The sequence below is a fragment of the Panthera onca genome, chromosome C1 (genome assembly GCF_046562875.1).
Source record: "Panthera onca isolate mPanOnc1 chromosome C1, mPanOnc1 haplotype 2, whole genome shotgun sequence".
Classification (NCBI taxonomy): Eukaryota; Metazoa; Chordata; class Mammalia; order Carnivora; family Felidae; genus Panthera; species Panthera onca.
The window spans coordinates 35,603,054-35,618,676 of NC_138346.1; the positions used below are offsets into that span (position 1 = coordinate 35,603,054).

The window sequence follows — 15,623 nt, forward strand, 5'->3', positions numbered from 1 at the left end:
ACAGCTTGCTTCTGTACACTCTCATTAGACTTTGGACCTTTTTTGTAAAGACATCATCTTCTATCCCTCAGTATTACCAGCAGTGTTTCTTCAAGTGTGTACCTGAGACCAGGTACACTGGCACCCATTGCACTCATTAGATGCAGATGCCTGGGCTCCACCTGCACCCACAGAAGCAGAGCCGCTAGGAATGGGGCCCAGGTGCCCCCTGTGCATTCCAGTTTGAGAAACACCAGCTTGCGACACATTCATCTCCCTACTGGATGGGTGAATGAAGAAAGGGGAAGAGAAAGCAGAGAGAAGGCAGGGCAAGGTGTGAAAGGGGGAACGAGGGTTGATCTGGTGGCCATTCAGAATCAGGGGTCAAAAGGCTTTTGCCTTACTTCTGTCTTCATCAAGCAATGAACAGTAAAAACTTGTGTTGAGATATCCATATCTCATAGCTGGGATCCACTGCATGCTAAACAGAAAAGTGGAGAAGGACAACTTCTTCCCATTGTCTTGGTACAGAGAGAAATAAATTTACTAAATGCTTATCTGGAAGGGAAGAGAACCAACCTATACGGGTCAGGCTACAGATTTACCAGAATAATCTGAGAAATGCATACATTGTACATGAATCTTGTACACGAATCTTCATAAAACCTCTAGATAGTGACAGTAGTACCCCATTTTGTAGCTGAGTAGAAGTTAAGAAACTCAACCATCTTCAGGGTTAGAATATGTGGAGATGAGATTAAAACGCTATTTTAACTCTATACTCCATGCCTCCTAATTACGTGGTTAATAAGCCTTGGAAAATGTGACTTTTGTTATAATATGGCTTACTAAGAACCAAAAGTTTACAGTCACTGAAAGAACAATGTAACTGACATATAAGCAATTCTGTTACATGACTTCAGGCACAGCCTGTTCTGTGATTTCTTGCTGTCCTAGGTGACAAATTGCCCAGAATGATTCCTTAGTCTCACCCTCAGAGATTACAGTCTTACTCTATATCCGTGTAATAAACAGAAATAAGTTCTAAGATCCATTCTGAAGTTGTGATCTAGGATATCCCACTTTGAAAACTATACTGTATTTTATATTTATACTAATATATATATGAACAAATTTGTCTTATTTTCCTAGTGAAAATAGATGATACTATAGAGTGAAACACACACACACACACACACACACACACACACACACACACACACAACACATACTTCCCATATGGGATTGTACAGGGAGAACAATTTGCTTAATTCCTTTTTCAATTTCTATTCTGTGGTGAAAACTAACCCCGTATTCGGGAGCATGTTTCCAGGTGGGTATGATTCGTAGCCTTCCTTTGCTGAAAAGATTCAGAAATCTTTTCAGATTTCAACTGAAATCGCAATCAACGTCTTGTCCTCCAGCTCTTATTGTGGGTCTGTTATTTCACAGAGAAGGCTGCGGTGAAAGGGAAGCTGACCTCCACTGCCGAGTGTGTGACGAACATAACGAATGGAGGTAATCACACACGCAGCTCAGAAAGGCTATCAATACAGGGTGCTATTTATGCTGGTTTCCTGGGGACCATCCCCAACTGAAAAGGCCAGTCCGGTACTTTTTTTTAATTTATCAACCTGCTCTTCCTTCATGTCGACTGATTCACTCAGTCCTTGCAGTGGCCCTGGGGAAACATCTAATGCAGAGGAAAACCTCGGGGAGGAGAGAAAATAGGAAAAAAGAAGCTTTCACCTCCAAAGTGAGCTACACCTATTTAGAATGACACATATTCACAAACGAGGCAAGATCTGAAATACATTGTACCACAGGGACTTGCCTTAGTCACAAAGTCACAAGAACCTTGAGTTTCTCCGTGGTTTATGGTATTTACCCTTTTCACAATTTCAGAATGGATGCCGGAGCTTATTTCTGTTTATTGGACTGGTGCAGAGTAAGGAAAAGGAGTCATTCTGGGCAATTTGTCAGCTAGGACAGCAACAAAAACCATACATATGGCTCTCCTGAGGCATAAATATATTTATTAGCCTCTTCCATCATTGCCTCTTGATATCCTTTGCAGGTGTATGTTTATCTCCATACTGTGAGTTCTTTTAATATGCTGGCATAACCTCGAATATTGGGTGTGGGGAGGAGGAACAGGCTTGTTTAATTTCCGTTGTATAGTTCTTTGTACAAGTCACAAGCAGGTGGGCACTTAGAAAAATCATCTGATGAGAAGGAAAGAGATTAGTCAGAAAATCTTTGTTGGTACGGGTTTTGATCAATGGGAAGATTATATTTATTTCCAAAGCAGAAAGGACATAGAGACTTTTTTTTATTAAATTTCTTTAAAAAACCATAAAAAATACAACGCAGACTCCTGACTTTGTCTTCATTACACGTCTAAGGAGTTGGCAAAATCTAGCAATCGTTTAACACATTGCTGGTATTTTAACAGGGAAGCAAAATCTGTAAATCATTACATCACAATGGCTGAAAAGGTTCCCAACGTCAGCTCTCCTACAGGGAATCCTATTACAAACATCCCCTGTTGAATGGCCTGGAGAAAAAGACAACACGCTCTTCCAGAACTCTTGAGCTCTGCGGTGCAAGAGGAATGCGTACCACTTCAGCCATGGTTTTAAAATGGAGTCTCTACCCCGTATCCACGCTTACGTCAATATCTTCCATGTGACTGAACTCAAAAACCAAGTCTGCTTGTTGTCACAGCATCTGTTCTGTGGTACAGTTCTGATTCTAGAACCTGCCTCACCTAATACATATTTTTCCTCCCCTCACCCATCGAGGTAGACGTAGCGCCGGCCGCAACTTCCATGATTCTCCTAATTAAACAGTCACCAAGTGTTTGCTCAACCACAACTGCACCATAAGGCACAAAGAGACCTGTTTTCATTCAGCTTAAATAGCTCAAGGGCTGGCACACTTGAGGATGTCACTGGCATTACAGTAGCTGGACACAGGCCACGTATGCCCAGGAGCACCAAGTAATACTGCTGGCTGGCTGAAGCCAGAGAAAAATAATAATCCTTTAAACAGACACTTAATGAAACAATTCCCTACTGTATTTATCTTCACGTACCTCAGATCTTCATCCTAATCCTCGGCTCCCCCACCCCCCACCCTGCGGTATTGGTTTTATTGCAAAATGAGAAAAAGACTCAGGTAGAGACAGAATGGCTAATGAAAGGGACTGCCTGTTGTTAGCTGCAACCTTTGGTTCTTAATTTTTCCATTCTCTCCTAAGGACTGAGTTGAATTCTCTAATGCAAAATAGACAAAAAGCAAAGCCCTCAATTTTCTACACTTCAACATAATTGTTTTTTATGGTCTTAAGGAAACAAAAATGTAATTTAACCTGTAAAATGTATAGTTAGAAAGCTTACATTTAAAGTTTCCTTGAAAAGAAGAGGACACTATGGTTATGTTTTTTTGGGTATGGAAATGACTGGAAAGGAAATTTCCTCTCTCAGGTTTCCAGCAGTGGGTTAGGAGGGCAACTGGGAGAGGGGCAGATAGATACTCAGAAGTGCAGCAAAGGGGAGGAACCCCGGTCCCTCCTTCAAGGAGCCACAGCAGGGCCTGTAGAAGGACTGATGGACTCTTCCTCTCACTCTCTTCTTGCCTGGGCTTTCCCAGTGTTATTGATGTCTTGGGACAGATAATTCTTTGTTATGGGTGCTGGGAGGGGAGGGCTGTTCTGTGCATCGTAGGATATTTAGGGGTATCCAGATGCCAGTAGCACTCCCTTCCTGCAGTTGTGACAGCCAAAATGATTTCCAGACGTGCCAACGGTCTCCTGGGGGGCAAACGCATCCAGCTGAGAATAGTGCACTAGCCCCAGATGTACCACTCCCTCTGTATGACTCTCAGCCAGTGGTTTTCACCCACAGAGGCAGAGAAGAATCACCCGCAGTTCTTTAAAAAAAACAGCAACAGCCTATTCCGGAGTCCCCGTCAGACCAGTGGCATCCACATCTCTGGTGGTGGCACCTAGGCGAAGGGTGACCACAGTGCTCTCAGAGCTTTTAATTATACTGTACACACATATACTTCGGTATGGAGAGAAGTAAATATTAATTTACAAGCATGATCTTTCAGTCAATGCTCGGTTATTCACAAAGAGAACGTCCTGGGGAAACCAGGCTCTTAGCATTAAATGGGAAGCCAGGTATTGACCAAAAATCAGCTAAAAGTTTGGGGAATGTGGTGGGCGGGGGTATGGTGGGGAGAACCAGCCCAGGACTGCTGGAGAAATAGCAGGAGGAAAGAATCCTGCTATGTGTAAACCTTCAAGGGAAGAAAATTGGTCTTATTTGGACTCAAACTGAAGCAGTTCCAAGGTGGTATGTGCCAAGATTTTTACATTATTCGGGCACCCAAGGAGCAGCAAACTGGGGGTATGTGGCACATTGTTGCATTGCTTGTTCTTAAAGTCTCCACTGGCAATTTCCCCTTCGGGAGCCCTTGGAAAAAGGACATGACGTTTCAAATGTCACAGTGATGCTATCTGGTCCACATGCGGGGCCGCCCAGCTGACCACCCTTTGGTCTATGTGTGGTCTTGCATGGCTAACAGCGAAGCCTCCACAGCAGATGAGAAGCCGCCTTTGTGGAGTGGAATTTGAGGGATGCCGGAAGCAGACACACTTAATCTCAGAATGGCTTTTTCTTCAGCCTGAAATTCTCACTTTTATAGGGTTATTCTTTCGGCTGATGGAGAAGAGTCTCAAGAGACTCTGGTTAACACTTGCGAGCATAAAAATATGTCACTGTGGGAAGGAGGACCCATGATCATCAAAAGGATGAGCTTATCAGTGACACAACAGTGAGTTTCAACCGTTAATATGGAAAAAAGGAACGCGATACGGGGACCCCATTACAAGTTCATCTGGTAGCCAGTGGTGTGGGGAGGAACCCCCGGCCTGTGAGGAGCTGCAGGAGGTCCACCTGTCTTTGCTGGGAGGGAGGACACTCACAGTGGAGAGAAAGCAGGCGAAGAAAGAGGAAGGCAAGGGCTGGGGGGCCAGGGCTGGAACTGGCCTACTCCAAATTCTGCTTAAGTACGACTTGGCGCCACTTCAGGAAAAAATAAACATGAGGTGTAAGAACACTGTACAGGAATCAGGCTTTGATTTCCCTTTCCTGTATGGAAGCAAAGCAGCCTAAAAATATTGTCTCTTCCAGCCTCCATTCCCTATGGCCCTGTTACCCCATCCCCAGCACACGTTCTACCCTCTGGCTCATCACCATCTTCCATTTCCTTTTAGGAGTGCTTTTAATTAGATGTTAAATTGACAATAGCACCTAGCAATTTTTACAGCTCTATTCTGGAATACTTTCTCCCCTGGCATATGGCACAGCTATCAAGTATTATTCTCCTGCCTTGATGTTTTTTGAAGTTAATGTTTATTGTTCATTTTAAGCCTTCACCATCAACTTGGACACGCACACACACAAATTTGTGATGAGAAACTAGACTAGTTTGCACACAAACCAATTAAATCTGGCAGCTATGATTCCAAAGGACGAATATTTTCCAGTTGTGGTAGGGGGCCAATCATATAGAAAGGAAACCAGCTGTTTCATGTTAGTTCCTGATGTGACTTTTCATAGACACTCATGTTGCAAAATTTATTTTCTGTTAAGACAGTGTGGGATCACCGTGTCATCTTTGCTGCCCTCTCAAATCCCCGATTCTTTCTGGGAAAAGAGAATGATCCACATAATGGTCATTTAGCCCTATGTAACTGTGTCCTGGCCAAATGCCCACTTTGATATTATAATTTAGCTACTTAATGGTTTTCTTCAATAACTGCACTGAAAAAAGTATTCTTCACAGCCAGACTGGGAAGGACAAGCATTTGGTTCATCTCGTTCTGATGTGTGCCCGCTGGGTACTGAGCACGTGCAAGCAGGTACTTTTTCCCAGCCCCCCAAAATCACCATTCCCATGAATCCCGGCAGGCTTTGGGGAATCTGATCAGGCAGGATTCATCTCCTGAAGCTGGGCAGCAAAGCGAATGTTCAGAATTTCTTACCTGAGAGTTTCTTTTTATTTCTAAACTACACACAATGCCTGCTGAATGCTTCGGTGAGAGCACCGGATGGCCCGGAGTAAGGACAGAAGGACCACAAGTGCGATGTCGCTGCGTACCAGGTGAGTTAACATCTGTCCCTGAACCAGCATTCATTTTGGAACTCTCTGCAAGACTTGTCCCACATTTTCCAAATCTGGATGTGCCTTACAATGTGATCCTGAGGTTTACATGTGAACAGCACTGCATTCGCAAGTCTCTCTAATGCCTGGGGTCCATGATTTCACCACCAATAGGAAAGCTGCATTTTTTAAAACATGTAAGCTGCCTTCTTCAATTCTGTGATCCGCTTTTTTTTTTAAGAGTGCCAAAATCCCTAAAATTCATCCCTTTTTCCCCCTCAGAAAACAAAAGGGAGTTATTCAAGTAAATCACCATGTTGGCTGGGCTGCAGGCTAACTTGGAACAGAGGTAAAGTTTTTCCATTTGGTCGAAATGTATGTTAATGGCCTATTAAAAAGAATTACTTTTGTTTTATTTTTAAGGTAATATATATGTAATTATTTTGGGATCATTTTATTAAAGGTTAGATAACAAAACAAGTGCTGCTGTTTACTAATTTTGTAGCAACAGCATGTAAAAAAATGGTTAATCTATATTTGTTCGTCTTCAGTTTGGAGGAAATGTGCCATTTGTTAAGAGGTGACTTTTAAGCAGCAGTACTGCTTGGTAGAGCTCATTCAGGAGTGATCTTTACCCATCAGTTTAAAACAAAATGTGAATTACAAGCAGAGAAAAGATACACAACTTCTCTGGGTGCTGACTTTCCTGGCCCCACACTTTCAGATCTCGAGGAGTGAAACAGTCAAAGAGTCTGTTATAAATCTCGAGATGTCTCGTGACCCATGTGGTATTCATTTTACTAAGGAAATAAAAAAAAGTACTCAGAGCAGCTGGAGGAGAGAGGTAATTTGAGGTCACTGCTACACTTTGTCAATTAGTGTGAGTCACTCAGATGGAAGGTATCACACAGAGGCCTCAGAGGAAGAGTTTACTCTAAAATGCCACACAAAAGAGTAAGACAGAGTGGTCTTCTCTGAATAGTTAACTAATGCCTCCAGAGACTAGCAAACTACGACCCCCACAAGCCAAATCTGGCCCACTGCCTTTCGTGCCGTAACAGTAGAGCTGAGTAGTTGCACAGAGACTTTGCAGACTGTAAAGCTTACTAGCTGGCCCTTTATAGATAAAGTTTGCTGACTCTGGCTCTAGAAAACAGGCCTGGAAGTTGAGTGCGCTTATGTATATTAGGGTAATTTAAGGATAGATTTAAAAAAGTCACAGAACTGTAAAATTTAAAAAACCAACCATCATAATAACACCTTTCATTTGTATAGCATCTTTATGTTCTCTAAGTACTTTCAAACATAATCTTGGAGTTTACTTTGAACAATTACTTGGTTTATTGTCTGATCAAACAGAGAAGAGTTCCACTAAGGTCGAGATGACGTGACTGGGTGGAGGGTAAGTGATTCCTCACTGAATGATAACCGAAGGAGATGGTTTTCTTTCAAGTTTCTGGTATCTTATGCACATGGGGATCTTATACATAGCAGATGGTTTAAAATTCAAGAATTTTAGATTGTGTTAAGCATAATCCTTGGTTTTACACAACTATAATCTGCTAAAAAGCACATCTATGTCAAAGAAAGGACTTGGAAAGGAAAACCATGCAGAAGATGTGACCAAATTCTAGAATCATGGGAGGCCAATGAGATACAGAGAACACATGTGAGCCTGGGCACTGCGGACATGTTTTTCTGTTTTTAGCACCCTGATTTTCCTCTGGGGAACTCTCCAGTGATTTTCAACTCTCAGTTCATGGGGTTCAGGTGGGGCTCACCCCACCACTAACTCTGTGGTAGGCACAGGACCCAGCCTAGCTAGTGGGAAGACCCTGTCCCTCTTGCCACAGTGACTAGTTTAGGGACAGAAGATTGACCCAACCTACCCAGTGTAAATTAGCCCTTGGATTTCTGTTGGAACACTAGAGACAAAGCTCTCTCTCAGATCACAGGAACTAAGGATTATGTAAGGTTGCAGCTGCTTGGGGGTCATCTTTGCTACCACATGGAGAGATCATACCTAAGAATCAAGCCAAGGATAAGCAGAACCAGGAGACTGTAGGAGACACTGAGAGAGGAAAGGAGGGTGAGAAGGGGAAAGGGAGAAAGGTAGAGAGAAACTGAATTCTCATAACATAATTTGGGCTTAGAACCAAATTCGCCTAAAAGAATCTGTGGATTTCTCATGTACATCAGCCAAACAATTCTCCTTTGTCATTAACTAGTGTGACTTGGGTTTCCATCGCTTGAAACTGAAAAAGTCTTGACTGATACACTAAGAAGTTTTTCCACTTATAATAACTTAACCTTTACCAGGAGATATTTCATTGCAGCTGTGGACATGAGCAAACATACATGGCTCAAAGAGATGCCTTCTTTCAGCGTCAGTTGCAGAGCAGGGCAGGGCAGGACCAAAGCCACACCAGAGTACCATTTCTTCATTCCAGCCTTCAAGATACCTCAGAATGGGATTCTATCACTCAGCTTGCCTAAGATGTTTCTGAGTTTTGTTAAGGGAGTCTTTCTTATTTTATAATGATAAAGCTGGAAAATATTTGTTCTCAGTATCACTCATGATATTAGCCTCCCAGGGATTTGTCAAAAATATCGTTTGTTGAGGTTGTGTTCTACATCATTCATATACTTTGGGGCCAACTTCAGACTCCAATGAATTATGTGTATCAGGTTTCTTTTTATTCAAACACTTTCCCTTCATTTTTATTCCCAAGATATATGCCTCTGCCTATAGGACTTAAAAAAAATTCACTGAGGAGTTGTTCTGTGATGTTTATGCATTAAATAAACAATGTTTTCCATCAGATGCTTTTACCTGTAGGAACAGCTCAAGTGCCACAAGTTTATAGTTTCTAAGTCGAATTACTTACCAGTTGTGTAATTCAGCAAAGGCAGCTTTGATCTTCTTCACTGAACTATCCACTTCTTCCTTGATCATGACACGATATCTAGTTAGAGACACAGTGCAGCGTTGCAAATCCTTCACCGATTTCTCAATGTTTGGGCCTACAAGTAATGTCATGAAAAAAATGTTAAATTGAACACTTTATCTTTTTACTTGTGAGCTAAATAGCAACAGTGACAAAAGCAGCTAACTCACCCCACCCCCTAATAAGAGATTTATCTTTTGTTTCTCAATGAAAAAAAAAAGTTCTGTCAAGAAGATGTTTATATGTTTATAACCCAGAGTTTTAAAAATCCACAGTGGGGATATGTATGGCCCCTGAGACTGCTGTGATTTTACCAGTGGGTTCTGTGGGTGGGCCATTCTGGGCATACGTGTCTCCTCTGTGCTTTGGAAAGAGGTTCTGATCATCATGTTCTATCACGAACTGCAGTTTCTTAGAATCTGATATGTCTAAAGACCATTTGTGCTGCTGGCTCTCACCACTCTGTGTGGTTAGAAGCCAGCAGGGCTTTTGGATGAGGAAAATGACATGGAGATTGGGAGAGGTACAAATGAGCTAGAGAGAGGACGGAGCATTGGTGCCAGGTACGCTGGCTCTGGCCCATCAGTCCTGAGCCAGCCCTGTAATTAGAGCAACAGCACTGAAAGCTGCTCTGCAGGCGCCAATCTTGCCTGACTTCCTGAAACCGTCACCAAGGTGTACAGATAGTACAGTGCGAATAGGCGGATTGTACTTATCCCAACAAGGCCATGTTTCTTAGAAGAAAGAAATCTCCCTCCAGAAAAGTAAGGAAGTATATCAAGCCAAAGCCAAGGAAATCAGATACAACTAAGGCTGAATGAGAAGGATATTATTTAATCTGCTGGGAATCAGAAAGGAAGTGATTTATCCCCTTTCATTTTTAATACCAGTTATGTATAAAGTATAGCAAAGCTCAAAAAATAATAAAAATATAGCATGTCAGATATAAAACCCTCTTTCGGTGTTACATTGTCTGAAGGTTCTAACACAGAACTGAATTTACATGAAGAAGATCATCTAAAGAAGACATCATCAGCTTCTGGATTCATCTTCATTCAATGCAAGTTAAGAACATGTGTGTCTGGGAAACATTCAGCATTCAAGTTACTAAAAGAGCTCCTGCATTAACATTTGCTTCCTAAGACATTAGGGTAGAAAGTATTTGTGGTGCAAATTTATCCATGCCTACAAAGAGAAGAATGACCACAGAGAGGCAGAGAAAGGGGATGTAATTCCTCTTAAACACTCGAGACCTTTGATTTATATGGGAGGAATCACATCTACTTTTCAATCTATGTTGGTCACAGAAAGAAAGGCAATTTCATGTGCATCTCTCTTCACTAAGCAGCATCTTTTGGAAAGTTCTATCATTCTGGCACTTCTCTGTGTGTGTAAAATAGGTTGAATCATTTGTGCAAAAGAAATCACTTTACCTCTTTTCTTTGCCAACTCATCTGGCTTTATTTCAAGATGAGCTGCAGGGGTATTGGACTTAACAGGAGATGTTTTTGCCTTAGGCTTGCTTGGGTTACAAGGCTGCTCAGCTGACCACTGTAGGCCATCTGACCCCTCTGGTGTTCCATGTATAGGTTTGGGGTTCCCATCTAAGGACAGTTTCTGTTGCAGTGGTCTGTTGCCTTCTGTAAGAAAACACCAAATAATGACTGTGAAGTGATAAGCTAAAAACACTGATGAGAAAGTGATGGGGGGGTGCCAAGATTTTCATTTTGTTTACATGTTGGCAACAATGTCCTTCATTGCAAGCAGTGAGGAAACTGTTTTAATAGAATCTCTAGAAGATTTGAGGATGTACTAGAAAATAGAGCCTTGCACTTGGGAGTTGGTAGACCTGGGGTGGGTGTTTTGGCTCTGGTAATTTCTTGCACGGTGACCCTGGGCCAAGCCACTTAACATCTCTGAGCCTTGGTTTCTTCACTCATAACAAAGGTTATTTATTAGGAGATGAGAAGATTTTTTTTCCCCATTCAGTAAAGGTATAGGCATCTTTAAGTATGATTTCATATGGAGGCTATAAAAATGCAGCCCTCCTATCTCCAAGCGCTACAATAATGTCTTGTAGTATTTTATTCTGAATTAATGAAGGCAGAAGAGTGATTGGAGATAGGGCAAGAATGAAGTGACAACAGGTACTATAATCATTTCACTTAATTTATGGAGGGATTAAATTGGGAAACATCATAATATCTCAACTATATTTAAAATCTAGGGAGTCAAATTCTCTCTGGAGCTTTAATAGATGTAGCAATAAATTAGCAGCACATTGCTTTCAGCATCTTTTAAAGGTAGGTTTCTATTAGTTATTGCTGGAGTGAATTAAATGGCACCTTAGTGGCCTGAGAAGGAAATGTATCACCCTTAACATCTTACTCACAACCAGAGAAAGCTATGGGTGTAAAAAAAGGGAAGCCAGCATGTTTTGAAGGCTAGGTTCTTAGAGAAAGCTGAGTGTAGTAGAAAGAGTGCAGGTTTAGACCCAGGAGACCAATGTTCTGAGCTTCCCTATGTCCTGCATGAGCCTGTAGGAATGACTTCACTTTTCTGGCTGACTGTGGCTCACTTTCAAACAGCGCACAACGTCATCTCTATGAATCCCAACCCCTTTCACCCTGCCTCACTTCTCTCTGCTCTCATGTTGCCTCTTAAAAACTTACTGCCTTGTATTTTAGCACAAGGCTTATGTGTCTGCCCTTCATCCTTGCCTTGAGGAGGCTAGGACTCCCTTGAAGTCAGATACTGAAATCGGATTCATTTCTGAAGCCTAGTACTGTGTCTGGCTCAATAGCTATCTGTAAAACTGTGACTGAATTAAAGTACTCTTAAAATGATTTCATAGGAAAACAAAAACAAAGAACAAACAACATTTTTCCTAACACTTGTCACAAACATTATAGAGACTGTACTCAGAAAGTGCAAAAGAATATGATCTGGGTCTTAGTCAATTTGATATTAGACATTAGCCCATTTAAGACAAGTGTAAATTTGACTTTACTTGAATCCATCATTCATAATCTATATATCAAGAAAGCACAGCATACATTTTATGGTCTGAATGATGAATACTCTTTAAAGGTAAATTACATTACACAATGAAATGTTCAGCAAAGGCAGTGAACAAGTTAAATACTGAAAACACCATTTCCTCCAGCAATGATTTAAATGGTAAACAGATTTAAATGGTATTTAATGGTAGTAAACAGATTTAAATGGTAGTATACAATTTTATCTTTATGTATACTAAAGGAGAACTTCAGTATAGGGCAGTGGTTGTCAAGATTTAGTGTGTGTGAGTTCTCCCTCAGTGCTTGTTACAAATGCAAATTCCTGGACAACGCATCCAGGGATTCTGATTCAGCAGTGGGCCCATGATTCTACTTGCCAGGCGATTCTGTTGGGGTGAAGGTGGATGGCACCACCCACCTGGAGAAACTCTACTGGAAAAGATGGAAAACTAATTTTTTGATGAGTCTGTAAATGTTTTGTTAAAATTGTGGTTAAGGACAGGCTGGCTCCAACTCATTCCCTCTCTAAATCATAGAGAAGATTCAGCCGTGGTGAAATAGTATAAATTGAGAATCTAAAATATAGCTTATTGTGCATAGTGTAGTAAATTAGTCTTATTCTTGAAAATAAGGGGATTTGTATTATAGCCTAATGGAAATAATGACCTTAGAATGAAGGGAAAAAATTATTCTGTTGGATGCTTTAGAATTTTAAATGGAAGGCAAGCATGCAAATGAGCATGAGTTCAGTGACCTAGAGCTGAAAATATTTTGTTTGTGTCTCAGAGAACTGGTATGTGGGCTACTGCTTCGTTTTATCATTCATCCAACAAATACCCATTGAGAAATCTGAGTAGCAGGTTTTTTTTTAGGGTCCTGAAAAGCTGTCTCATTATTGGTGGAAATCGCTGAACACTGGGAAGATCTGAAATTCTCAAAGATGACTTGGATGTATTTGCACGTTGGCTGTACAGATCTGTCTCCAAATATAGTAAAGCTCTGGGGCTCTTTCACATAAAAGCTGGTGGTGAGTTACTCAGCTATAACAGAATTAGGTTCATCTTAACCACGAATCCTGACATTTCTAGCAACAGAATAATGGGGGTTCTTTCCTGGATACAGTGATTTCCCTCTAACATTATGGCCAGAAGTACCATCGGTTCTTTATCTTTCTGGAATCTACTTGTAAACTTCACCAGCCTGTAGCTTACCAAGAGTTGATTCCTATCCCTGTCCAACAAGGTAGTCACTAGCTATATGTGGTTACTGAACACTTGAAATGTGGCTTGCCTAAATTGAGATGTGCTGAATTAAAAATATTTCTTGGATAATTTAAAAAATATTGACCATGTCAAAATAATAACATTTTGTGTATATTAAATTACATAAAATATATTACCCAATTTAATTTACCAGTTTCTTTTTACTTTTTTAATGTGGCTGCTAGAAATTTAAAAATTACATCTGTAGCTCACATTATATTTCTACTGAGGAGCATTAATCTAAATCAGAAGGAGCGTGAGATTATTGGTCTAAAATCTGCAATCACTATTAATTCTAGGCTAAGAGAGTATTGATTTTAGTGAAACCTTAAAATATCCTCTGAAATTTCTACATGAGATAAGTGGTGACAGAGTGATATATGTCTTGTTCATCAGTACATACTTGGTGCATAGTAGGTACCATGATGAGTACTGAAAAAATGAATGAATGAATCAGCATTACTTTGGTACTTTCCATGCCTGGGACCCTTCTAGTTAGAGGGAGCCTAGTTTGATATGTGTCCCTGGTTGTGACTTTATCCAATATTCATCAAATACTTGAACCCAAGTAGTTACATCTTAGAAAGAAACATTATCTCTGGAAACACCCAATCTGCCCAGATTTCAATAAATATTATATACAATTTAATTTTTATTTATTTTAGTTTAATCTTAAGAATGGCTCTTAGAAGCTTTAATGTTTTTGAATTTAACTATCACCTGAGCCTTCCCTTTGTTAGAAATATTTATCAAATCCTAACACACATGGTGTATATCTTCCTGAGTATCATTCTGGTTTCTGATTCAATCTAACTCAACAGACATATATGGAGGGCCCACTACGTGCTAGCACTGGCTTATTCATAGGAGATAAATGAGACACAGTCTCTCTGCCTTTAACAACTAATATGTAAAATGTGAAAATGTAGCCTAAGACCATAGCATAGTAAACCTGAGATCACCTTTCCCCACTGAATTATGTTGGTACCTTCGCTGAAAATCAATTGACTATATATGTGTAGTCTATTTTTGGACCACATTCCATTCCATGGATGTAGTTGTCTATCCTTACCCCTAACACCACATTTCCTGTTTACTGTAGCTATATAACGAGTCTTAATATCAGGTCATATATGCCCTCCAACTTTGCTCTTCTTTTTCAAGATTGTTTTGGCTATCTTAGGACCTTTGCTTTTCAATGTAGATTTAAGAATCAGCTTATTTCAGGGCACGTGGGTGGCTCAGTTAAGCTTCTGGTTCTTGATTTCAGGTCATGAACTCATAGTTTGTGGGCTCAAGTCCTGCATTGGTCTCCATGCTGACAGTGTGGAACCTGCTTGGGATTCTCTCTCTCTTTCTCTCTCTGCCCCTCCCCTGCTTGAGCTCTCTCTCTCTCTCTCTCTCTCTCTCAAAATAAATAAACTTAAAAAAAAAGAATCAGCTTACTTCTACAAAAACAATCAGTATCTTTCTACAAGAAATCGGATGGGATTTTGATTGGGCCTGAGTTGAATCTACAAATCAATTTGTAGATAATCAGTATCTTAACAATATTGCATCTTTTGATCTTTTAGCATGATACATCATACCATTTATTTAGCTTTTCTTTAACTGGTCTCAGCATTGTTTTTCAGTTTTTAGTGTCTTGAACAACTTTAGTTAAATTTATTCATAGGTATTTTATGTATCTTAGGTTATTGTATAGTATTTTTAAAAATTTCATTTCCCAATTGTTGGCTGCTAGAATGCAAAAATACAACTGAGTTTTTATATATTGAACTTTATACCTAGATACTTTGTTAATTTCCTTATTAGTTTTTTTTTGTAGATTTCTTAAAATTTTCTTTATAGGCAATAATGACATCCTTAAATGCAGTTTAACTTCTTTCTTTCCAAAGGTTAGGAATCCTAGGTTAGTGCAATGTAGAATTGCAGTCCTTGCATTGCTCTGATCTTAGGGAAACTGCATTCAACATTTTATTATTAAATATGATATTAACTGTAGAGCAGATTTTTCATATGCTTATTGGGAAATTCTCTTATATTCCTAGTTTTCTGGGAGTTTTTATTATTTTGCCAAGTGATTTTGTTTCACTAATTGAGATGACCATATTGCTTTTCTCTTTTGTTTTGTTAACACAGAAAATTACATTAATTGGTTTTTAAATGTTAAGCCAACGTTGCATTCCTGGGAAAAAGCACACTTGGTCATAGTGTACTATCTTTTTTATATATTGCTT

The 15,623-nt window shown here is 40.2% G+C and overlaps 1 protein-coding gene across 9 annotated transcripts in view; it reads right to left on the reverse strand.

Moving 5' to 3' along the window:
• SPATS2L (spermatogenesis associated serine rich 2 like) overlaps positions 1-15,623 on the reverse strand; it is a 165,885-nt gene that overhangs the window by 26,750 nt on the left and 123,512 nt on the right. For 8 of the 9 annotated variants that reach the window (XM_060622872.2, XM_060622875.2, XM_060622871.2 and 5 more), the window contains 2 exons: positions 10,535-10,741; positions 9,042-9,177 (listed from right to left, as the gene is read on the reverse strand). In XM_060622872.2, the coding sequence (XP_060478855.1) occupies positions 9,042-9,177; positions 10,535-10,741 (343 nt within the window). The remainder of the gene's footprint in view (positions 1-9,041; positions 9,178-10,534; positions 10,742-15,623) is intronic. The other variant, XM_060622876.2, reaches the window with a different exon arrangement.